General features: G+C 39.4%; 2 protein-coding genes and 1 long non-coding RNA gene across 4 annotated transcripts in view; 2 read left to right on the top strand and 1 right to left on the bottom strand.

Moving 5' to 3' along the window:
* The window catches only part of LOC125271347 (complement C3-like), a 55,715-nt gene extending 55,208 nt beyond the window's left edge, over positions 1 to 507 (top strand). Inside the window, exon 41 of the mRNA XM_048195408.1 lies at positions 286 to 507. Coding sequence (XP_048051365.1) covers positions 286 to 427 — 142 coding nt within the window. The 3' untranslated portion in view covers positions 428 to 507. The remainder of the gene's footprint in view (positions 1 to 285) is intronic.
* A 7,498-nt stretch (positions 508 to 8,005) lies between these two features.
* LOC125271393 lies at positions 8,006 to 11,410 on the bottom strand. Its single transcript, XR_007185585.1, has 3 exons — positions 11,274 to 11,410; positions 11,030 to 11,062; positions 8,006 to 8,221 (listed from the first exon to the last, which is right to left on the bottom strand). It is a non-coding gene; the product is annotated as an uncharacterized LOC125271393 (long non-coding RNA).
* Positions 11,411 to 19,638: 8,228 nt separating this feature from the next.
* LOC125271344 (complement C3-like) overlaps positions 19,639 to 26,512 on the top strand; it is a 30,374-nt gene continuing 23,500 nt past the window's right edge. Inside the window, exons 1-5 of one of the 2 annotated variants that reach the window (XR_007185580.1) lie at positions 19,639 to 19,796; positions 19,870 to 20,065; positions 20,223 to 20,391; positions 20,900 to 20,973; positions 21,125 to 21,213. Coding sequence is in view for 1 of the 2 variants with exons in the window: in XM_048195406.1 (XP_048051363.1) it covers positions 19,726 to 19,796; positions 19,870 to 20,065; positions 20,223 to 20,391; positions 20,900 to 20,973; positions 21,125 to 21,213 (599 nt within the window). In the remaining variant the exon portion in view is untranslated. The remainder of the gene's footprint in view (positions 19,797 to 19,869; positions 20,066 to 20,222; positions 20,392 to 20,899; positions 20,974 to 21,124; positions 21,214 to 26,512) is intronic. The other variant, XM_048195406.1, reaches the window with a different exon arrangement.

The raw sequence follows: 26,512 nt of genomic DNA, 5'->3' as shown, positions 1-26,512 counted from the left end.
CAAGAAACTGAAGAAAAAAGCTGAAATTCTTTAAATGGCATAAATGGCATCGTGCAGGAAATCCATTTGACACTGAAATTGTTTATGGAAATGTAGTCATTCTGAGAAAATCTGAGAAAAAATATTTGTTATAAAATGGTAAAAATGTTTTTCAAAAATGTATGAAACCAACATTAATACAATGTTTTTTAGCACCTTGGACATCGCTATTTGTCATTGACCCTTATACTGGAAATTATTCATGTGTAGCCAAGTCTTTTATGTCTTCACTTTTCTGTTTTTTAGTCTGCAGTACATCTTTGGAGAGCAGACCTGGGTTGAATACTGGCCCACAAAAGAGGAAAGCCAAGATAAAAAATACAGGGATCAATACATCGGCATCTCTGAACTCGAGAATAGCCTCCTCAAAGAAGGATGTGCTACATAATTATACATTTGTTGATTACAAAAAATTAAACATCCCTTGCAAACTTTCAATAAATCTTCATAACATTGTTTTGTCCAAAATACTTGTAATTTTATAAAGAACACACTGACTGAATAAAAAATGAAAAAAAAAAAAAAAAAAAAAAAAGTTTTGTTTTGGACTACAATTATTCATCGTGTGATATACAGTGCCTGGCAAAAAACATCCATTATGCTTTTGTCACTCTGAATTACAAATCCAAAACTATCACTTGTTTTGTGTGATATTTTAAAATTGTGTCTCAGTATAATAATCATAAAAGACATTGCAGCACGTTTTGGACTGGGCATTGTATGAATTATGTAAATACCATTTCAGAGCTCAACCGACTTTATGAAGTGATCCTGGCAGATTTATACTCTGTACAAATGTACCATTTATATAGCCAACAAAACGCACTCGGTTGCTAACGTAACCTTGGTTCTCTTAGATATGGAACGAGTGCTGCGTCTATGTTTAGCTAGACTTTATGGGAAAACTCCTTTTTCTCCGATTTGTGAAGAATTTTTAAATCGCAGTGTAGCATCTGGACAAATCAGGCACACAAGTATTCATTATATTTAATGAATTACCCATAAACTCACTCTATCAAAGTTCTGTGAATCCATCCCCCTAAAACTGCAACCAGCATCCCAAATGTAGCTAACACACAGGCAGAACTAGGTGTCCTGTTACAGATGCATGGTACTTTTATGATCAAAAAGAAAGTTGTAGAGACTAGTGACTCATTCTTTCTGAGAAAGACAAATAAACTCTCTCAATCCTATGAATTCTTTATATAACCACTTGGGAAATGTATAAACATGTATCCAATTTTCCCATCTCATGACTTTCCTTTTATAGGCTTTATTCTACACTGTTAGACCTTCTCAGGCTTTTTTTACAGTATAATACTGGCAACACTGTTGCCAGTTATTTACTGTAATCTACAGTATGTTACTGTAAAGATACCATGCACTAAATTAAAACTTGTTACCTCATTTCATTTGCAGAAACCAACTGCCTTAAATTTACAAACAAATTTTTATTATATGCTAATAATATGGGCATATTATTACTATGAGCTCATTTCTTTAGAGTTCACTAAAAACATCTCAAATAAAAAGATTTTCACTGCCTCAACAACTACACAGTCACCATCTGTTAAATAAAACAACATGCAGCATATCACCAATGCCTTTAGATCTTCTCCTGAATCTAAGCACAGGCTCTACTCTTCAGCACAATGGTGACCCACAAAACTCAATTTTTCAGTAAACTACTGGCAACAGTGTTGCCAGTATATAACTGTTTTTTAACTTACAGTTTGTTACTGTTAAAATGCATTTTGTGGGTGTGTCTTTTTATCTTACACCTTTAACCCTTTCAACCCCACAGGAACATCCTCTAGTGTCCACACTACAGAGTAAAAGTAACATTGATGCTGTTGCAATGAGATAATTAAGTTAATATTTAAGTGATGATTGAGCATTAATGATGAACACCTGATGTTAACAAGCAGAACCACTGAAAAGAGGAACAAGAACAGAAAAAATAAGAACAGAAACTTCAACTACAAGCAGAACTACAACTGTCTTCCAGCCATTACACATTATTACACTTATTACTGACCAGATTAACTTTATTTCTACAGAAGATCTTATTGAGAATTAACAGAAGTTTAAATGTTGATATTTTGTTGAAAATGTTTGGTTTTATGTCACCATTGAGGAGATCAGCGTTTGCTTTAGTTGAGCTCTTGACCCATGACTTTCCATACATCAGAAAAAATCGTTAAGAGCTAATAATTATGTGAATTAGGTGAAAACAACCATCACATAGTCTCTTGCTTCTCTGAATTCATATAATGTTTTATCCATTGTTACATTATTAAACAGACTAATATTTTACATTATCACTACTGTGAAACTACAGCAAGAGCTCCAACAACAATCAGCTAAAAATAGTTTATTTTTAAACACCATGTGCACGCACACACACACACACACACAAAACAGCTGCAGCATTATTTAGACACATACAGATATCAAAAATCAGCACATCAATCTCAACAATGGTGGCAATAAAGCTGCATGCTGGGAGTTTTGTACTATGCTGGCACCCAGCATGCATTGCAACATTACACTTCTGGATGTCACCATTGTTCATATTCTGATTGTTGATGTCTCTGCTGTCCAAGTTATGCAGGAGCTCAAAATATTTTATGCATTATAAGACTTGTATATTCTCCTAAACAACCGATTGCTGGTTCTTACGTGTTGAATCACAGATATAGTACAATCAATAAAGATAAAATAGATCTAACCCTGATTTAACACACCCAATTCAACTCTTGCAGTCTCTACTAATTAGCTGATGACTTGAATCAGGTGTGTTAGATGAGGGTGACATGCAAAATGTGCAGTGGTGGGGGGTCCCCAGGACAGGTTTGAGAAACACTGGTTTAGACCACTTTAATACAGCCATTTGTCTGTTCTTAGAACAGACATGTTAATCTTTTTTTATTAATGCAGAAATGTTTTCTGAAAACACCTGCAATTGCTGAAAAAGAAGCAACTCTATAACAGTCAAGGGTCAAGAGCTCAACTAAAGCAACCACCAACCTCCATGATGGTGACCTCAAACAAAACATCTCGGGCTGTATTCACAAAACATTTTATCTTACCACTAAGAGTTCTCCTAAACAGCAGTAAACGTTCTTAGCTAAGAGTTTTCTCTTAAAACCTATTCACAAAGCTGCTGAGACAATCTTTTACTAAGGAATAGACAGAAGTCTTAAGCTAAGAGTAAGGGCGGGGTTGACCTCGTTGCTATGGAGTATACACACAGTGACTGGCTAATGGGGAGGAGTCAGCGATTTAATCATAGAAATATTGTAGAATGAGGTGTCATGTTTACATATTAAAATAAAGTAAAAATACAAATGTTTAAAATACAAATGTTGCCCTATTCAAATAAATATAATAAAATTAATAAAAATGTTGCCATAGTCAAAATAAAATGTTGCCATAAAAGTTTTAAAATGGGCTAAATTCCAAGCTCGGAGCCCTCGATCCCATTGGACAGCACACCAAATATGCTTATTATATATATATATATATATATATATATATATATATTTTTTTTTTTTTTTTTCATGAGTTTTCATGAGTGTGATCTCATGAAAACCATTGCCACAGGTAATCAGACAATATTTATTTATTTGTTAAAGATTTATTTTTGCCATCTTATTGTAGATTCAAATCTATACATCAAAATGTATTGCATTTATGAAGAAAAGGTTCAGCACCAAAAGCTCTATCGCTATTGTCTCAATGGTGTACAGTGTCTATGGCTGGATTAGGACTGTTTGTGATTTGGTCTTAGTGACTTAGGAGTCCTCTTGACTACTCCTAATGTCTCACAGATTTAGGAGCTAGTTTTAGCACTAAAATGCTTTGTGAAATACTCTTAGAGCAAAAATTTAGGACTCCTAAAATTGGGACTGACATGCACATTATTTTTAAGAGTTTCTCCTAAATCGGCAAGTTAGAAGCTACTTTTAGCCTTAAGATGTTTTGTGAATACGGCCCCTGAACTTCTACTAATTCTCAGTCTGGTTAGTAATAAGTGAAGCTGGCAATGCTGTTTGTGGAGTTGTTTAATCAGATCTTCAGAGGTTTAATGTCTTTTATCTTCAGTTCATCTAAGTCTGTGGCTGAAGAAAGTTGTGTTCTTATTTCTCTTTCTTTCAGTGCTTGTTCACAGCAGGTGTTTGAATGATTGAAAGAATGTTTCAGGAACATCATACTAACCTTTAAATAACATTCTACTAACATTAAGGAAACTGGACAATTTATGTTCTTGGAATGTTACAAATCAACGTTCCTAGAATGGATTTTAATGTTCCCAGAACCAACCACTGAATATTTAAAGAATGTTCTTATAACAAAATTCTGTTAGCTGGGAGAGCTGTTGAGTGATTTTTCTCTTTTTCAGAGAAAAAAAGATCTCCCAGTTTTAGAGAGTGGGAGATTTAATAAGCTGCATTCACATTAATGCACAGGTATCTTTTGAAATATAAGATGTAGTTTGTACTGTTTGTTTGATCCCCTTAGACATAACTGACTGTGTTTGCATTACTTTTGCATCATTAAAGCATTTTGAGATGCAAGTATGTTTAACCACTTAAACGGAGTCGTGCACAGCCGCACACGCGAGCGCTCTTCACAAAACGCGCGTCAGCATTTGAATTTGACATAACGACATAGCTGAGGCAGCATTCATAGAGCATTTGTATGGAAAATACCAGCAGGCGAGACAACACACTGCAAACATAAGGAAAGCACGTGTTTCTCATAGCGCATTGCCCACTGGCCTCTGACCATCATGACCTTCTAATCATCCCCATACACTGACTGGCTTCATTGCATAGTGTGCCAAGTTGATGCTTCCTCTGCAGACCGCTTACTCTCGCGTGTCACGTGACGAGCGGGTAATCACAGCATTTGCAATTTAAATATTGCGTTTTGTCATATCGCGATGTTATCACAAATGCGATTAATCGTTCAGCCCTACTAGTGATAAAGATGAATTAACGATATTAAGAAGAGGATCTATGATCTCTGGAAGCATCTCTTTCAATAGCTTAGTTGGTATAGGGTCTAATACATGTTGTTGATTTTGATGATTTAGCAAGTTTGGACAATTCTTTCTCTCCTAAAGCAGTGAATGAATTGAATTTTTCCTCAGGGACACTACAATGCACTATCTGACACGATACTGTAGTAGACGGTTGCATGGTTATAATTTTTTCTCTAATATTGTCAATCTTGCAAGTAAAGAAGTTCATAAAGTCATTACTGCTGTGCTGTTTGGAAACATCAGAAGCTGAAGCTTTATTTCTTGTTAATTTAGCCACTGTATCAAATAAATACCCAGGGTTGTGTTTATTTTCTTCTAAAAGATTTGAAAAATAAGCAGATCTAGCAGTCGTTAAGGCTTTTCTTTACTCAATCATTCTCTCTCTCCACAAAATGCAAAAAACTTCTAGTTTTGTTTTCTTCCAGCTGCGCTCCATTTTTCTGGCTGATCTCTTAAGGGCCAGAGTGTGCTCGTTGTACCACGGTGTTGGATTAATTTCCTTAATCTTTTTTAAGCGCAAAGGAGCAACTGAGTCTAATGTGCTGGAAAAGACAGAGTCAATAGTTTCTATTGCAACATCGAGGTCTTCTAAGCTGTCTGGATATGCAAAGGCAATGAAACTGATCAGGAAGATTATTTATAAAGCAATCTTTAGTGGTAGAAGTGATGGTTCTACCATATTTGTGGCAGGGAGGCATAGCAGCCTTGACTTAATGTAGTGGGTTAGAAGATAGAAAATATCAAATTAAACAAGATACTGATTTAGATGAAAAACTTTGTCATTTAACCCTCATGAACATATATAACATGAGAAATTTTACTTTAATTCTTCAGAATTGTTCTGTAAATCCTTTACTTTTTAACACAGTCTTATGACTTTTATAGTGTACCCATTTATTACTGTAGCCCACTTTTTAACTGGTGATAACAGAAATGACCTACTAGTGTCTAATAGTGTTACAACACCTCAACTTATATTTTACTCCCTGGAGAAACCAGACACATTCGAAAATAGCATTAACATTTATTTTCATGTAGTAATACAAAGAATATAGGTGTATGATTTTTTGGGGGGAAATATAATGTTGCTAGTTAATGTAAAGTTGTTATGATTAGTGTCTTGTGTTGTGGACTCTTATTTTGAAGTACTGTATAGTTTTGTTTGCATTGTTCCTGTATTCTGACTTCCTGTTTTTAGTTCCTGTTTCCTTTGTTTCATTGCCTGCCTTACCAGTTTCTATAGTTAAATGGACAGTTCACCCAAAAATGAAAATTTGATGTTTATCTGCTCACCCCCAGGGCATCCAAGATGTAGGTGACTTTGTTTCTTCAGTAGAACACAAATGATGATTTTTAACTCCAAACGTTGCGGTCTGTCAGTCGTATTATGCATGGCAATGGGAACTCCATCTTTAAGAGTAAAAACAACATGCACAGACAAATCCAAATTAAACCCTGCGGCTCATGACGACACATTTGTAAGACTTGATTTTCCTGCTAGACAAAAACAGAGATCAAGCATCCTGCAATAAAATAATACAACTTATCTGGAAAAAAGATCTCAAAGAAGTAGCAAATGACAATGCCTTGCCCTAACCCCAAAAGGACAATGCCTCCCCCACAACACACACACACACACACACACAAACACACCTTCCCTTCCCCCTGACTCAAGTCACTGAAAATTCTTCAAGACATATAATGTAACTTGTGTATCTATTGTTTTGGAAAGGAGCATGTGGGCACATCATGGGACCTTTTGATTTTTGTCTATCAACTGGCTGAGCAAGTTGCAGTATCGTGACTAAGAAAACTGTGTTTTTGTATGAGCAAGCATGTGGCGGTTCGACTCAAATGCATTAGTAAACTCTGCACCCTCTGACTAAGATCAGAACTGGCGAGTTTGTGATCGTGAAAAGAACTTAACAGCCGAAGTGACTTTTCTAAGTGATATGGGTCCGTAATGAAAGAATAATTGAAAATATGAGATACCCATAATAATCAAATATCTAAATTAATACATAACAAATGATTTTTTTCTAATTGGAAACACAACCTAAGAATAAGAATCATTTGAAATTGGAGTCAGATTAAACGAGTGAAATTAAGTGAACTTCACAGAGGCACTGAACAGGCATACACGCGTTAACCTTCGCCCAGGCCGTCGGATTCCATTTTCGGGCCGATGGGGGGTTCCTTACAAATTGGTGACATACCCTCCATGATCTCCCATATCCTGTTGGCGAGTGTCTTTTCAGTGGAAAATTGGGATTTGCAACAAGTAAGAGGCTTGATCATATTCTCCTTCAGCTGTTGTGGTAAGTCCATTCTTATTTGCCTTTTAGAAGTGTTAAGGGAAAGATAGCTGCATCCTATATAGACACATTTGTAGAATGGGTCGGCATACCCACACTGTAAGAAGAACACTGTAAAATGACCAGTAACTTGCTGGCAGCAATTAGCAAGTAAGTTGCTGTGTTCTATTTCACAGTATGCTTACTGTAAATGTAATCACAGTAACTGTAATTTTACTGTAATAATAAACACAGTAACAAAATAATAACTGTAAATCAAATCACAGTAACTTTTTTTACTGTGTTTCTTTTTACAGTAAAATTACTGTATAATAATAAAAAAGTAACAAAATAGTTACTGTGATTACATCCACAGTATGCATACTGTCGAATAGAACACAGCAACTTACTTGCTAATTGCTGCCAGCAAGTTACTGTACATTTCACAGTATTTTATTATTACTGCTGTATTTTTTATCACAGCAAATATAAGATTACTGTAAACTGTTTTTATTGCGTACTATAAAATGAAGACATGATTTTTGTCACAAAATGACATTTATTTTAAACATTTTAAATGTGAAAATACATAGGCATAAAATATTTTACATTATATACACATTTATAGGCTATACATTTTTATTATTTGGTATACAGCACTCCTAAACATACAAATCCATCATCTTTTTGAAGTTGAATTAAAATGTCCAGATACAATTGGTAATAAATAAAACAGAAAGTAAATATAATTCAAAAACTGTAGAATTTTAAGCTTCAAAATCCTTAATACCGACTTTATTCCTGAATGGGAAACTTCCTTCTGGGCTGGAGTCGTTTCCTGCAGTGGAAGAAATTAGTAATTAATGTAGACGACTAAAGGCAAGACTGATGATGAAGGCTTGATGACAATGTATACAAGTTGGTCTGGCTAAATTAAACAATCCAGTCAACATTAATATTACTATGTTGACCATATTAACTAGTGTGGACATGATAATGAGTGGGCCTCAATCAGCTCCCGAGTTCAGTAGTCAGCACTGATCAGCCATTTTAAGGGCTGTCTCAGTCACAGAATCTTTCCAGTGCACTGAAATATTCACTTCCTAAAAAGTCCCACAATGCACCATGAAAATCAGGGAGCAACAATGCTCACTATGCTCCCTTAACAGAAGTTCTGAAGCATGAAACTTCGATCACATGAGCCAACTCACTAAACATAACGACACATAATCACTAGACAGGTAATAAACATAATCGAACTGACATTTTTATCCCTGAATTGATGCACGTATACGCAACAAGAAAATGCTGCTGTTCATGAATACCAGAAGTTGAAGTTATAAAATAATGACATTGTGTTGTCGCCAGAACTAGAGACATCTGAGTCCCAATGTGTGAGCCAATGTCTTTTTCTGTTCTTACAAGTGCCCGGATTCATGTACACCATATACTGATTCACAAGTTAGGGAGCTGAGCTGATGATCCCAAAATTTCATGGCCATGTCCTGTGTTGAGGAAACATCATCTTAATGCATAAACAAACCTGTATGACTTTAGCAACATGGGATAGTCATAAAAGGAGATTATTAATTGTCACCATTTCACCCTGTTTGGATTTCTGTTTTGCACCATTTCCCGCCACTAGTTTGTCACCATATTTACTGATCACTTTCATCATCACTGTCAGCTGTGTTACAGTACCCACCTCATTTGTCTGTGTATTTAAGTCTTGTGTTTTCAGTTCATTCTTGTCCGGTATGGTTCTATGTATGGTTGTGTCTTGTGTTTTCTAGTTTGTGGCTTTACTTGCCTGTGGATTTATTAAAGACTGTTCTACCCATTATCTTCCTCTTCGTGCATATACTAAAACCAAACTGTAACATTAATAAATTTACTATAAATTTAAACACTTTTTATTTTCAATTATGGCATAATGGCTACATTATATTGTATTATATTAACATGTATGGTATCTTCGTTGTTTTGGGTTCTTCCCTGTTGTACCTAGTTTCTCAGTCTGTTTGATTAATCATTCTGTTCACCTGTTGTCTCATTAATTATCTTATTAGGTCCCTTTGTTTGTTCATGCTTATAAGCCCTTAATTTTCCCTTAAGCCGAGTTCAGACTGCACGATTTTCAAAGTAGTCGGGTCACTGTTCTTTTCACATTGCATGACTATCTTGGCCAGCATTCAGTCGCTGCTGTGTTCAAACTGCACGATGGATCGGCGACAGAAGGTTTCACACTGCATGACTTTACAAAAGGAAGAATCGCTGACAACTCTGTCTGGCACGCAAACTACGTTTCACAACCAAACACACGCGAGATGTGTCAAGGAAACAACGCGATGTCACGCGTGCAAGACCAGAGTTATTATTATTATTAAAAACGGTAGCCCGCAAGAAGCTTGCAATACGAGTTGCCTGTGCGCTGATTTGCAGCGAATATAAGAAAAAGAAAAGAAAAATATGGAGGAGGAAATGGTTGGGGAGACTGTGGATTGTGTGTTCTGCAACGAGAGTTGGAGGTAAATTCATAACTTTTCAATGTGCTGCTGTTGCCGATGGTCAAGCAAATTTTTGTGTTTTGTTTCCGTTTGGTAGAATTGTAATGTTTATGTGAATGAAGCCATGCTTGCTGATGTTGTGGTCTATAACTCCTCCCCGAACTCCCCGCTGCTCTGTATCTTGCTCTCTCATTGGCTGTCGGTCATCGCCGATGTAGTTTTCAGTCAGAACACTTTTCACACTGCAGGATTTTGAATCGCCGACAGGTCCAGATATTTAGCATGCCAAATATCTCACGGGCGTCTGCGACTCGTCAGCGATTCTCTCAGATCGCGTCTTTGCTCATTCACACTGCATGATTGTCACTCGCGTGAACGAGCACCAATTTGCCTGTGATTTCGGCCATTTGTCAGCGATTTCTCAAAACCTGTCGGCGAGCCAAAATCACGGCTAAAATCGTGCAGTCTGAACTCGGCATTAGTCTTCATCAGTTCTTGTGACAGCTAGCATTTCTTTTTATTCCTGTTTTCTAAGCAGTCATCATTAAAGTGTCCTTGAATGTTTCCTCATCTTTGTGACTTTCCTAACTACGCATTGTAACATTTATACTATATTATTGTCACACAATGGGTGTGTGTGCCGGCAGACAGAAAAAGACTATTGCAACATTGAATACAAATCCAATACCAAGTGTAATAAATCCCCCAAAGACAACACAATCCACTAAACAGGCAGAGTGACACACCTTAACATAATCGTAACACCAAACAGAGAATGGAGACAAGGCACAACTTAATTAGTTAATACAAATGAGACTAATTAATCAAACACAGCTGAAACCAAATGAACTAAAGACAGTTACTATAGAAACAAATGAAAAGCATGTGACTATATGGTCATGTAGATTTTTACACTAAACTTGTTGCCTTGAGAACATATGAACTTGAGGTCATGACAACACATCGAATGGCCACAACACAAGGATGTACGTTTGTCATATCCATTTTGTATCAATGAAGTGTCATATTGATCAAGTTCCCAAACAAAACACATTGAACCAGTCACCATATATTATAATGCTCATTTCTCTTATCTGTAAAGCACAACTCGACATATTGGATGCATAGTTATTACTTACCTGAAATGACTGTCGTGGTTTCTTTGATGCAGCCTGAAAGAAAGGGGTTAAACAGTAAATGAAGGGTCCTGTGATGATTAAATACAAACACAATGACAATACAATGGCATATTATGCTTCCACAAGGCAGGAATTCACTTTAAAAAGCTAGCATCTATTCTATGTAGCTGCTGTATTTTTCCTGGCAGAGAAGCTCAGAAAAACATGATCCTTTGAAAAATGTTGTGCTGTTTAAAATCCTTACCTGTTGCTGCATTTTACTTCTGCCCGCTTCGTTATTTGATTCATCATGCCATAGCTAGAAAAACAAGAGGAAACAGCTAGCGCACTTTGCTAACACACATGCATGTGCATAGAGTTCCAGTTTACTTTTATCCAGCAATGTTACTCCACCAAACTGATGACATCATCAAATATTGACAGATAAAAAAAAAAAAATCTATAAAATTTACATGAGCAAACAGCTATGTTTGTAATGATATGGCTTACTAGTGCCGCTCTCTGCATCTCTCTCCTGGCGCACTCCTAAACACAAGTGAATTTACATGAGGACGCCTCGGTAAATTAACCTAACATTGCAAAATATGAGCAAAGTTACCTTGTTGAAGTCAAATCCTAAAGAAATTGTGGAGTCTCCTCAGTTTCTGCTGCTGAAAAAAGTCCTGCTCAAAATTTCTTTATTTTGATTCACAGCAAAAAATAAATTTACTGTAGAATTTACCCACCATTAAAATGTAACCATGATGCTTTGCAGATTTACAGCAACATGCTGTATACAGGTTCTACAGTAAGGATTTGTTCATTTTACAGTAATAATGCTGTGAAAACTACAGAAATTTGTTACAGTGCAGATTTAAAACCGGTGATTGAGATCCGGTGGGGCTAGTGAATTAGACAACCACATTTTATCAGGGACATGATAGCGGCAGCGTAGGTGAGAAATGATATCCCTTGCTTTAAACTTTAAAGATCTCCTTGTTTGCCCACGCAACAAGAGATTAACTTTAAATTGGAATAACATCATCCAAATTTTTTTCTGGTATTCAACAGAGGGCTGTAAATTAAAACCTAAATTCTGAGGTAAAGAATGCTCAGCTACATGTTTATTTGTTTTGCTGCAACAACGTTGCAACATTGAAAAATAAGCAAATGGTCACGTTGTGAAAAAATCTTGTGATTAGATAAACCAAAAGAGATAACAAGGGAGAAAAATCTCTCACTGGAATCCTTTGTGTGTGAAATGTAAAGCTGGACAAAACAGAGTAGTGAAACTAAAAAATTTCAAAAGAAAAGATTTGGGTATAATTCTGTCTCAGTCCTGGAGAACTGCTGCTATGCAGAAGTCCTAGAGACTGCAATTGTGAAAATACACTAAATGTTAAAACTGATGTATATAATGATAATTATGATGTCACTGAGAGACATTCAGAGGACATGCTCAGCTTGTTTTTGTTTCATAAAAGAAATTTAGCCATAGAATAAGCATCACTATACTATTGAAATTGTTCAAGAGGTGCTAAGAAGGTTTACGACTGATGCATAAATGGTGTAAACAGTACGGGTTAAGGCTCAGTCTTATAAAAAAATATCTTTTACCTTGGTCTTAGTTCAGAATTTTAAAAAATACTGCACTCTTGTATGTTGTTCAGTGTCTCAAAAGAGACTGAAAAAACAAACAGACCAAAAATTAATCTTTGTACTCTCAATCAGACCTGTTTGTCCAACCTTTTTTTTTTTCATATCCAAATAGATTCTCAGAGGAGTGTAATTGATAACATCTTAGCCCAAAAATAAGAAAATTGTGTCCAATTCTATATTGTATTGTACAAATGATTTGACCCAATATTCACAGCATCAAAGTCTATAACTGTTTCCAGTTTGTCTTGTTGCTGTGAACAATGCAATGCCATCACAGCTGTAGCTGCAGAGCCATATGCCTTCTAAAAAGATCAGTGAGTCACTCTTGACAAATTATTGAGCCAAGACCCTCTTGATACCAGCAAATAAAATTTGTTTTAATGTATACTGTTTTAATATAATATAATTTATATTATGATCACATCATGATATATATTATATTATGATAGCCAGGGATGGCCTTTAATCTCATGATGATTCAAGCAATGGTGTGGAAGAAGAAAGAACTTTGGGAGAGAAGCAGAAGGAATTAGAATGTAGTAAGATGGAACCAGAATGAAGACAGATGTTGGGAGCACTATTAGTGCTGAAAGAATTATGAGGAATCAATGGAAGGATTCAAAGTTGTAATTGTGTTAGACACGTTGTGCGCACAGAACACACATTCTAGTTGTTTGTGCTACTACATGTGCACCTAGACTTGCTGAGTTTATTCTTTAAAACACATGACTGCTTTACTGTAAGTGATGCGTGACACACTTAGGTTTAAGGTTGTAGATGCTATGCATTCTAGACCATGTGTCTTGTGTAAGTTGGAATAACTGTAGTACTGAAATTGTACAACAATTTCAAGTTGTATGTGTGTCTATGTTGAATTTTTTGTCTCCTAAGTGGAACACTCAGTTATCTTCCGTATAGCTGCAGTTACACCATATACAGGAGCACAGAATTGCCATAAGGCTACTACGGAGCCCCTAAAGGGACCTTTGCAAAAATAAAAAAATGACGGAGTTTCGCGTGCTCACGAGATACTTTCGCGTGCTCACGAGATACTTTCGCGTGCGCACGAGATACTTTCGCGTGCTCACGAGAAACTTTCGCGTGCGCACGAGATACTTTCGCGTGCGCACGAGATACTTTCGCGTGCTCACGAGATACTTTCGCGTGCGCACGAGATACTTTCGCGTGCGCACGAGATACTTTCGCGTGCTCACGAGAAACTTTCGCGTGCGCACGAGATACTTTCGCGTGCGCACGAGATACTTTCGCGTGCGCACGAGATACTTTCGCGTGCTCACGAGAAACTTTCGCGTGCGCACGAGAAACTTATGTCGTGCGCACGCGTTACAATTTCCGGTTTGTGTATACTATAACCTACTTCATTTGTGCGTCACTGCCTATGAAGAATGCCAGAGTATGGATGCACATAAACTAATAAAGATCATGAAAATTAAAGAGAAAATGAGAGTGGATGCACATGAACTAATACAGCTGTATTTGCTCAAAATCTGGCTTTCTTAGACCAGATCGTCTAGGATGAATCCTACGGATAAAGAAAATGCGAGTATGGATGAATTAATAAAGATCTATTTGCTCAAAATTATAAAGAAGAAGATGGTATGGACGCACATGAATTATTAACGATCTATTTGCTCAAAAATATGCAGAAAATGCGAGTATGGATATGCATACACTAATAAAGATCTATTTGCTCAAAATTATAAAGAAAATGCGAGTATGGATGAATTAATAAAGATCTATTTGCTCAAAATGATAAAGAAAATGCGAGTATGAATTAATAAAGATATATTTGCTCAAATTATGCAGAAAATGCGAGTATGGATGTGCATAAATTAATAACGATCTATTTGCTGAAATGTGGCTTTCGTAGGGCAGTTTATATCACGGCCTTAAGTCTGTCTGCTTTAAAGCATTCTCTGTGACGGCCATGATATGAATAGTTGTGTGCATTGTTCTTTTTGCCAAGTTAAAAAAATAAATAAATAAGGCTGATACAGTAAAAAGTGCTCAAAATGTGGCTTTCGTTAGGGAAGTGCGTCATTTTTCAAGGACTTATGTCCATTTGTGGCATCCAAGAATCGCGCTGGGAAATGGGCTCAGTGTGCACTGTCATAATGCCACGTTTAATGGTTCATGAAAAAAACATTGGTACAGTAAAAATGATGAAACTTTGTATTTCGTTAGGGCAGTAGGCCATATTTATATTTTCCCATGTAAAAGTACTGGAACTGTAAAATGTAGGCGTACTAAAATTTCATATTTCACAAGATCAAACGGCCCTTTATTAAACCACTTTGTCGGATTTAACGCATCCTTACAGGTGGCAGAGACATGCTTATTTTCTCCATTCAATTCAAACAGCGCTTATTGCGAGCAGAGCCATTGACATAAAGCACTTTAGATATAAGGAAGGCACGTGTTTAATTAAAACGAATAATTAGCTGGATTCATCCTAGACGATCTGGTCTAAGAAAGCCAGATTTTGAGCAAATACAGCTGTATTAGTTTATGTGCATCCACTCTCATTTTCTCTTTAATTTTCATGATCTTTATTAGTTTATGTGCATCCATACTCTGGCATTCTTCATAGGCAGTGACGCACAAATGAAGTAGGTTATAGTATACACAAACCGGAAATTGTAACGCGTGCGCACAACATAAGTTTCTCGTGCGCACGCAATACATTTCTCGTGCGCACGCGAAAGTATCTCGTGAGCACGCGAAACTCCGTCATTTTTTTATTTTTGCAAAGGTCCCTTTAGGGGCTCCGTAACAATGTGCTTCACAATTGCATTAAATAAATTGTTAAAGAACTTCTTTATCTTCTATCTGTGCAAGGATCTTTAATGAGAAAAATTACAATGCCCAGTATTTATCAACTAAAACAACAAACCTGATCCTAAATCCATTCAAGATCAAAACAGGAATTAAAAATTGATTCTATTGATCTGTAACCCAGTGACAAGGGGAGGTACAAGTTTTGATTTTCCTTTGCAACAAAAGCACAAACAAAATGGACAAGTGTTAGCAAACTCCTCTCTGGAAGTGCTAGATCATATGGGATCTGATCAGGGAAGTTATTTTACTGGACATGTAATAAAAGTTGTGAGGAAAATGTTAATATCAGGCAGAAACTCTTCTGTTTTTACAGATGACAGAGGTCCAAATGATCAAGTATTTGAATGACACCATAAATACCAATTGCTAAACAAACAGCACAACACCACAAAAGATGATCTGGTGCCATAATCACAGATCTAGCTATTGTGAGATTTCCCCCAGGAGACCCGGGTGTCATTATGCTCACAACACAACAGAATGTGTAAACACAGCTGCAATAGCAACTCAAGGTGCAAGATTCTCTGACCATGCTTAAACACCAGCAGTCAGATCTGACCTATAACATTCAGTTTTATCTGGCCTTTTTCTTTGCAGAAGCATAATCATAATAATGATCTATGTCTCTGTAATCCAAAACAAATTTTCTTCTAATGGCATACAATCTTAACAGATGAAAGCCATTTGCAACAACTGTCTGGATAAGACCATTTAAGAAAAACTAAGATGGCACCATCTGTCTTAACACAATTTGTTTAAAGGTTCAAGGTCAACTGTTTTTTTCTGTGTGTCTGTTTCTCTTTCAGGACTGACAGCTGCCATTTTAAGGGCCAGATTCCACAAGGGTGTCTAGTCCCGCCCGTATTGAGCTATGATACACAACTTTACTTGCAGAAGATGGGAGTGTAGAAGCTTCAAGAGGCCATCCACACCTCATAACACGAATAGATACGTGGCCTCCCAGTGTAGAACTGGAACTAAACTATGTAACACAAATTATGGTAGGATAGACACCACCCATCTTCTACACAAACATACAGAACACACACACTACAAACTCACAACATCTCTACCTGGCATAGATCATAAGACTATCCAGACGAAAATTATTCACATAATGCAAATCTAACATACATCATTCACCTTCATACTTATAGGACAAGGGAAATTATTGCCATAATTTCTTTTCTTTTTTAATTGTGTCAATTTTGAGGTGTTATGGAAGCACTGTAATATGCAGGACATGTGCATGGCTTTAGTCACACATCAATTCATAGAATTTCTGATCATTCAAATTCCATTGATTGAATTTGCCCCGAGGGGCCAGGGGTGGTCTGCAAGACTTGATTTTCCTGCTAGACAAAAACAGAGATCAAGCATCCTGCAATAAAATAATACAACTTATCTGAAAGATCTCAAAGAAGTAGCAAAGGACAACGCCTTGCCCTAACCCCAAAAGGACAACGCCTCCCCCACCACACACACACACACACACACACACACACACACACACACACACACCTTCCCTTCCCCCCTGACTCACTGAAAATTCTTCAAGACATATAATGTAACATGTGTATCTATTGTTTTTCCCTTTCATGTTTGGTATCATTTTAAATGTCTCAGTGCGATTGGTAAAATGGTCTCAATTTCACAGCAGTCACTGGTATTATGAAGAAGATTGAAAACTAAGGAAAATTCTGTCCTCTTTTTGGGTGGTGCCTTTTGTGAAAATCCACTCCTCTTTCCCCAAAACAGGTGTTGGTGTAGTAAATATTTATAACCCTTTTGTTCTTGTCCTGGTATAAAAGGTAAATTGGAAAGCAGTCAGGGGGGATTTTCTGTAGCCAGAGACCCCCATACAGTGATGGGCAAGTGTCTTCAAACACTAATCCATCACTGTGTGTGTATATGCATTTCAATTGATGTTATGCATTCATTATTTCTGAATTGGCTTCTAATTGTGCAACTATGAAATTGACATTTTTACTTAACAAATAAAATGTTATATTTGATTTACTCTGGATTCTTCTGAAATCATTATGACCAGTAGATTATTGGAGTCCATATTTCCGCAAATCTGCGTCAGGATAGATTAAAACTAAAGGCTCAATGAAAGGAGCATGTGGGCACATCATGGGACCTTTTGATTTTTGTCTATCAACTGGCTTAGGAAAACTTGAACAAGCATGTGGCGGTTCGACTCAAATGCATTAGTAAACTCTGCACCCTCTGACTAAGATCAGAACTGGTGAGTTTGTGATCGTGAAAAGAACATAACGGCCGAAGTGACTTTTCTAAGTGATATGGGTCCGTAATGAAAGAATAATTGCAAATATGAGATACCCATAATAATCAAATATCTAAATTAATACATAACAAATGATTCATTTCTAATTGGAAACACAACCTAAGAATAAGAATCATTTGAAATTGGAGTCAGATTAAACGAGTGAAATTAAGTGAACTTCACAGAGGCGCTGAAAAGGCATACATGCGTTAACCTTCGGCCATCGGATTCCGTTTTTGGGCCGATGGGGGTTCCTTACACATTGATGTCCTAAGACATGAAACGATTGGTTTGTGTGAGAAAACGAAAAGTATTTATATAATTTTTTAACCTCTAATACACCACTATGTCCCACTGCTGTGTGTGACGTCTGAAAACGCGCTCTGATGCCGGAAGTGATCTCTCACGCGTATACATCAGTGAGTGCGAGAGATCACTTCCGGCGTCAGAGTGCATTCAGATAAACATCAAATTTTCATTTTTTGGGTGAACTATCCCTTTAATCTTGTTTGTTGCCATAGCAACTAATCACCTTCACCTGTCCCTTGTTATCTTGTGTATAAATAGCCCTTGTGTTCTTCAGTCATTGTTTGTTGTTACATTTAGATGGACTGCATTCTTTTGATCCGTATCTTCCCTAGCTCTTTGTGTTCCTTAGTTCTTCATGTGTTGTTTGTTTGTTATAATAAACCCTGCATATCAGTTCTACCCCTGCCATCTCTTTTGTTCCTGCCAGTGTTACAAAAGTTAAATGTTGAGCAAAACATATTCATCAACAAACCTCATTCCAGTGCATCTTACATCTTTGGCACATTTGCATGAAAGTAAACAGTTCAATAGTTCTCTTGACCACGAAAGATCAATAGAGCAGCTGCCAGTTTACCAAAGGTTGTATTTACACAACAAGCACAATGATTTACGGGAAATCTGAAATGCACTGCTGAGAAATCTTCAAACTCTCTGATGCACAAAACTTCATTCAGCTCCACAACAGTTTGACCACAGCTCTGTTTCTACAGCTTTCTATGCAGAAAGGAAAGAGCACAGGCTTTTTTTCACAGTAGTTCCATGAGTGCATTTTCAGATTCATGAACACATAATGTCATAGCTGACACTTTGCCTAATTTTTATTTGAGACATTTGGAATCTAGTCTACCAAGTATCTTTTGTAAGGGAGACAATTATGTCGGTAACACTTTACAATAAGGTTCTTTAGTTAGACATTAGATAATGTATTAACTAACATGAACTTACCATGAGCAATATATTTGTTACTGTATTTACTAATCTTCGTCAATGTTAATTAATTAAAATACAGTTGTTCATTGTTGTTTTTTTCATGTTAGTTCACAGTGCATTAACTAATGTTTACAAGATTTTAATAATGTATTAGTAAATTTTGAAATTAACATTAACAAAGATTCATAAAAGCTGTATAAGTGCAGTTCATTATTAGTTCATGTTAACTAATGCAGTTAACTAATGTTAAGTAAAAAACCTTCCTGTAAAGTGTTGCCATGTCGTCTATACTTAGAGGGTTCATGAATTGCAACCATATTAGTCTGGCTACATGGTTTCATTGGTTTGAGTTTGCAGGGGATGCATGTAAACATGTTTAAAAAAATAAATAATGGTAGGTGACATGCGCATGATATTGAGGCACACAATTTTTTATAAATGTTACTAATAAATCTTTTTTAAGTGCAATTATTGGAGCTTCTTTTGTAATTTTGGAAGTCCTGCAAAAAATCTTTCCAAGATCCTCCCCTTCCCAAATGTGTTGCCTAATCACCATGGGGTGTCAGAGAGAGAGAGAGAGAGAGAGCAGTTTTGGTCACGGAGGCGGGTATAAATCTGAGCTGCTGCAGGTTCGCAGACGCTCACAGGAAGAGACACACAGACAGACAGGATGGACGTGAAGCTGCTGTGGCTGACTGTTGTTCTTCTCTCCTCACCCCTCCTCACACTGTGTGACCCGCTGTGAGTATTAAACACACTGTTAGCTCATAGAGTTACTAACAGATCTGTTTTTGATCTGATTTGATCTCCTCAGGTTTGTTCTGTCTGCTCCTAATTTGCTGAGAGTGGGTTCCTCAGAGAACGTGTTTGTGGAGGCTCAGGATTACTCTGGAGGAGCTTTTGATGTAAAGATCACAGTGAAGAACCACCCAAAGAAAGACAAGGAGATACTGTCCAAAACAGTGAGACTGACGGCAGAAAACAATTACCAGATCCTTACAGATATAAAGGTAATGCCATTTTTTTTTTTTTTTTTTTTGCTTGTGTGAGCTCATCTGTGAAGATTCATCATCTAAACTTGTACAATTTAGTTTGTAAATGTTACAATTCTTTTTCTTTTTTTTCCTCCCAAATTTACAAAGGACTAATTCATTTTCTGTTCTTTAGATTCCTGATGATCAGAACTTCTTCTCTGATGATCCCCTGGAAAAGCAGTATGTGAATCTACAAGCTCAATTTCCATCCAAAACTGTGGAGAAAGTGGTCATGGTCTCATTCCAGTCTGGATATATATTTATACAGACAGACAAGCCCATCTACACACCTGCTAGCACAGGTAAGATTAAGTGAAAACATGGCAAATATAGAGCGCATTAAACCACAAAGTGAAATTTATTTGTTACATCAGCAGTACATCATAAATATTCTGTACTTTTGAACATATACTAGTAACTAAATATAGGACAGATGGAGTGTGAATGGCATCTGGTTCATTCCACGAAATGGCTGTATTTGCTTTTTGAAAGTTTATTATTATTATTATCACTTGTATGAAGTTGTCAGACAAGTAGTAATTGCATTTTGCTACAAGTCATCTCAAGCTAAATTAAAAAAAAAGCATGTGTATATGTTGGAATATAAGCCATGCCTTCATAAAGCCGTTACAAGCCAATTGGATTTTGTTGCTATCATAGCTATAGTAAAATGCTAGTAACGCTTAGTAAAAAAAGTTGTTTATGGCATCATTTGAATTTGAACACATTGAATGGCAAGTGTCTCAAATATGTATAAATAAAACAATCAGTTAAAAAATTTTCAGTTTTTGCTTTGAACTTTTTTTGCAGTTCAGTACAGGATTTTCTCTCTGACGCCCAACCTGAAACCCCTCAGTCAATCTGGAGTCACGGTGGAAATCATGGTACACATTTATATAAGTACACACATACACATACACATCCATCCATCCATCCATCCTTCCGTTCATTCATTCATTCATGACCGCTGTATTGAGCATCATTGCACTGATCTCAGTAGACACATTGGTAACGCTGATTTCTGTGTTTCTTAAGAATCCACAAGGCATCACAGTTTCATCAGAAAAGATTTATCCATCAAAAGGGATGAAGTCCGGACAATACGCCATTCCCGAGGTTTCCAGGTGTGTAAAACACTGATAGATGTATTAAACCTGAGTGTACAGATCAAACATTTTTATCTGTCTATGGTAGGGTTCCTCAATAGGTGACCCACAAGAGACAAAGGTTTGGCCAAGGGCCTGTGCTGAAGCCAAATGTTTCTGTCAATGTAACGTTACTGTAATCGTGTTTCTGGTACGAAATCGCTTATAATTCTTAAGCAGTGTCATTGACAACTTGCACCGTGTCTACACCGAATACGAACTGCACTACACGATGGGTCAAAAGCAAATATAATAAACTAAAATCAGTGACGCTCTCTACATTGGATGTGGCACAGCGTGATGTGACGAGTCGCCAAGAGTAAACAAATACCCTGTCATTTCTGACGTACTCAACATGTTTGTGCTACTTCGTTAGTTTGTTTTGATGCCTCCAGTGTAGAAAGCTGACAACAGTTGCTCCTGGTGACAAATTTCAATTCGAGATTCAATTTGATTGATTTGGATGAATATCAGGTACAGTACATGGCAAAATTTCTCACGAGAAAAAAAAAAAAATCTCTCAGCTAATGCTGTAAACTATACAGGGATTCAGTTGGTACTACATTAGTAATATTGAAGGTTAAAATTAACTGATAAATTAACAATTCACACACAAGGAAGTTTTTATAATAATAATGTTATAATAATTACATAATTATGTTTCTACTCTAATTCGCTTTTTGAAAATAAACATTTGAATATGGGCTTTCATAAAACTTGACAGATTTATTCAAACATACATTAAATATAAACAGTAAAAAAATATAATTATGTAATATAGTGCAAAATTCACCTCTCTAGAGGTGACTAATGAGTTTATGGTCACTGAATGGCTTTTCTGAGGTAAAAGTAAACATATTGTACATTTTATTGATGTCTTTTTGATGTCACTGATTGAGCGATTACATAAGACATGATATGGATTTCGGTAAGTTGTACTGTATCTTTTAACATACCTTATGATATTAATTCATATTTGTTTCCCACTGTAACTAGCAGTAAAGCAGAAGAGATGATCCTATCACGTGCGTTACGCGCTGCCGCTTCACTTGATCTGAGGATCTCCACATTAAACCACATTAAAGAGCACCAAAATGGTATTTATTGTTTGAATTTTGTAAAAAAAAAAAAAAAAAAAAAAAAAAAGGACAGAATTTGACAGCTGAGACTTTGTTTCATATCAAAAATAATAAAGCACAAGCTTAACGTGATTTATTGGATGAGAGGAGCACTATAAAGTTCTTGGTTGACAGCCAATCAGAATCCACCCTGCTTTAAAGATTTCGATCATTTAAAGTGGCAGATGACATTATTGTAGTGTGCACTTACAATAAACAGAATGTTATTGTACGTTGGTGTGGATGCTAATATATAATATAGTTCCCTTTTGTATGGGAACTCACACTGCATCTGAACAAGACGTGTCTGAAGAACGTGTCTAAACGTGACAATTGTATTGACCGATGACAGCCTATAATGTCACTACCAGCATGACTGTAAAAATAAAGGGGCGCTTGAAGAACACGTCATCCTCTTCTTCATCTTTAGGAGCGTGTAAGACAGAAACGCCATGGGTGGAGCACGTTTGACTCATCCATCAAGCTTGATATGCTCTTATGATGCATTCCAATTACTACTGAAAGAGACTGGAAAGAAGCTTTGTGCTTCTTTTATTCTCTCTTGAAGGATAGTAGTCAGCATTTGCACGAGTGTGTTCGGCTCTCAAGGGAGTTAAAGGCACTCATTGTCACGGTTGCAAACACGGAGACAATAGACAGATCCAAGTGCAGGTCAATTTAATGGGTAATCCAAAATCATGAGTCCAAAAAACAAGCAAGGGTCATAAGCCAGTTAAACAGTCCATCCATAAAACAGGTACAAAAACAGGGAACAAGAAAACAACACAGACCAAGAAATGTGAACTGAAAACTCCATGACACGAACAGAAACCAACAGGATATAAATAGACAGACACTGATAACATAATACATAACAGCTGGTTGTAATGAAGTGATAATGAGATCATGAGTCCGGCAGTGCGTTATGGGTAATGAAGTCCAAGGGGTGAAAACAAGAGTCCAGGATGGAGTGCCCTCTAGTGGCTGATTAGGGCACTCTCACTAATGATCATGACATTACCCCCCCTCAAAGGAGCGGCTACCAGACGCTCCACCAGACAAAAAAGAAAAAAAACAAAAACACAAAAACTCAGGAGGGAGGTGGACAGGAGGAGGATCAGGGGGAGGGATGGCGGGCCAGGTCCAGAGTCCCCAACTGAAGGCCAGGGCGGTGCTGGAGGAACTGACCAGGCGGGCGCCAGCAGGCCTGGAGTCCTGGCCAATTGCCAGGGTGGCGCTGGAGGAACTAACCAGGCAGGTTCCCGCAGGTCTGGGGTCCAGGCTGAACACCAGGGCGGCACTGGAGGAACTGACCAGGCTGGTTCCAGCGGTTCTGGAGTCATGGCTGAGTGCCAGGGTGGCGCTGGAGGAACTGACCAGGCGGGCACTGGCAGGTCTGGATTCCTGGCTGAGTGCCAGGGCGGTGCTGGAGGAACAGACCAGGCGGGTCTCAACGGTTCTGGTAGCCTGGGCAGAGGCGGCAGGGCAGAAGGCTTGGACGGCGGCGGCAGGGCAGAAGGCTTGGACGGCGGCGGCAGGACTAGCCAAGGGTGCTTCGTGGCCATATCAGGGCGAGCGGGCAGCTCGGTGACGGCCTCCGTGGCCGTATCAGGGAGAGCGGACAGCTCGGTGACGGCCTCCGTGGCCGTATCAGGGAGAGCGGACAGCTCGGTGACGGTTTCCGTGGCCAGCTCTGGCTGCTCAGGAGGCAGGGCAAGGCCCTTAGTTGGCGCCGGCAGGGCAAGGCGCTTCGGTGGCGCCGGCAGGGAAAGGCGCTTAGTTGGCGCCGGCAGGGAAAGGCGCTTAGTTGGCGCCGGCAGGGAAAGGCGCTTCGGTGGCGCCGGCAGGGAAAGGCGCTTCGGTGGCGCCGGCAGGGCAAGGCACTTCGGTGGCGCCGGCAGGGCAAGGCGCTTGGAGAACCAACGAACAACCTCTAGAGTGGTCTCCAGGCCTTGTAGGATGGAGGAAGCCCTTTTCCTCCTTCTCCTCCGCTTATGAGGGTGAGGCGGTGGCTCACCCAAAATGGACTCACTGGCTGGAGTGGACTTACTGGCTGGAGCGGGCTCTGTAGTGGACTCACTGGCTGGAGCGGGCTCTGGAGTGGACTCACTGGCTGGAGCGGGCTCTGGAGTGGACTCACTGGCTGGAGCGGGCTCTGGAGTGGACTCACTGGCTGGAGCGGGCTCTGGAGTGGACTCACTGGCTGGAGCGGGCTCTGGAGTGGACTCACTGGCTGGAGCGGGTTCACTGACTGGAGCGGGCTCTGGAGTGGACTCACTGGCTGGAGCGGACTCAGTGACTGGAGCAGGCTCTGGAGCGGACTCACTGACTGAAGCAGGCTCTGGAGCGGACTCACTGACTGAAGCAGGCTCTGGAGCGGACTCACTGGCTGGAGCGGGCTCTGGAGTGGACTCACTGGCTGGAGCGGGCTCTGGAGTGGACTCACTGGCTGGAGCGGGCTCTGGAGTGGACTCACTGGCTGGAGCGGGCTCTGGAGTGGACTCACTGGCTGGAGCGGGCTCTGGAGTGGACTCACTGGCTGGAGCGGGCTCTGGAGTGGACTCACTGGTTGGAGCGGGCTCTGGAGTGGACTCACTGGCTGGAGCGGGCTCTGGAGTGGACTCACTGGCTGGAGCGGACTCAGTGACTGGAGCAGGCTCTGGAGCGGACTCACTGACTGAAGCAGGCTCTGGAGCGGACTCACTGACTGAAGCGGGCTCTGGAGTGGACTCACTGACTGAAGCAGGCTCTGGAGTGGACTCACTGGCTGGAGCGGGCTCTGGAGTGGACTCACTGGTTGGAGCGGGCTCTGGAGTGGACTCACTGGCTGGAGCGGGCTCTGGAGTGGACTCACTGGCTGGAGCGGGTTCACTGACTGGAGCGGGCTCTGGAGTGGACTCACTGGCTGGAGCGGACTCAGTGACTGGAGCAGGCTCTGGAGCGGACTCACTGACTGAAGCAGGCTCTGGAGCGGACTCACTGACTGAAGCGGGCTCTGGAGTGGACTCACTGACTGAAGCAGGCTCTGGAGTGGACTCACTGACTGAAGCAGGCTCTGGAGTGGACTCACTGGCTGGAGCGGGCTCTGGAGTGGACTCACTGGCTGGAGCGGGCTCTGGAGTGGACTCACTGACTGAAGCAGGCTCTGGAGTGGACTCACTGACTGAAGCAGGCTCTGGAGTGGACTCACTGACTGAAGCGGGCTCTGGAGTGGACTCACTGACTGGAGCGGACTCACTGACTGGAGCAGGCTCTGGAGTGGACTCACTGACTGGAGCGGACTCACTGACTGGAGCGGGCTCTGGAGAGGGCTCACTGGCTGAAGCGGACTCACTGACTGAAGCGGGCTCTGGGCCTTGAATGATGAAGGACGCCTTCTTCCTTCTCCTCCCCCTCCCTTTACCGGGGTGAAGCTGAGGCTCAGTGCCCACCTCCCCTGTGCCTTCTGAAACGGATTCCTGGGCTGGAGCATGCACACTGCCTGGTTGACTCGGTGAGGTCCATTCTCTCCGATGGCGGAGATATGCGGCAAATCTCCAGAAGTCTAAAATCCGTAGCCCTTCCATCTCACATTGAGGCAGAGGATCGTCAAGGCAGCAATTAAAGAAATCCTTCAAAGCCGCATCATTGTACCCCAGCCCCACCGCCATCGTCCAAAAGACCTTGGCGAAGCATCCTACCTCCCATCCCTCTTGGCGTAGAGCCCTCACCGCCCGCAGTTGATCCGAACGCTCCCTGGTAGTGGCTGGAGGAAGGATACGGAACCCCACACTGCTGGATCCTTGCATGATGGAGTTTTCTGTCACGGTTGCAAACACGGAGACAATAGACAGATCCAAGTGCAGGTCAATTTAATTGGTAATCCAAAATCATGAGTCCAAAAAACAAGCAAGGGTCATAAGCCAGTTAAACAGTCCATCCATAAAACAGGTACAAAAACAGGGAACAAGAAAACAACACAGACCAGGAAATGTGAACTGAAAACTCCATGACACAAACAGAAACCAACAGGATATAAATAGACAGACACTGATAACATAATACATAACAGCTGGTTGTAATGAAGTGATAATGAGATCATGAGTCCGGCAGTGCGTTATGGGTAATGAAGTCCAAGGGGTGAAAACAAGAGTCCAGGATGGAGTGCCCTCTAGTGGCTG

The sequence above is a fragment of the Megalobrama amblycephala genome, linkage group LG7, assembly GCF_018812025.1.
Source record: "Megalobrama amblycephala isolate DHTTF-2021 linkage group LG7, ASM1881202v1, whole genome shotgun sequence".
In the NCBI taxonomy this organism is placed as follows: Eukaryota; Metazoa; Chordata; class Actinopteri; order Cypriniformes; family Xenocyprididae; genus Megalobrama; species Megalobrama amblycephala.
Note: the sequence above shows the minus strand (reverse complement) of the source record. Positions and strands in the feature narration are given on the sequence as shown.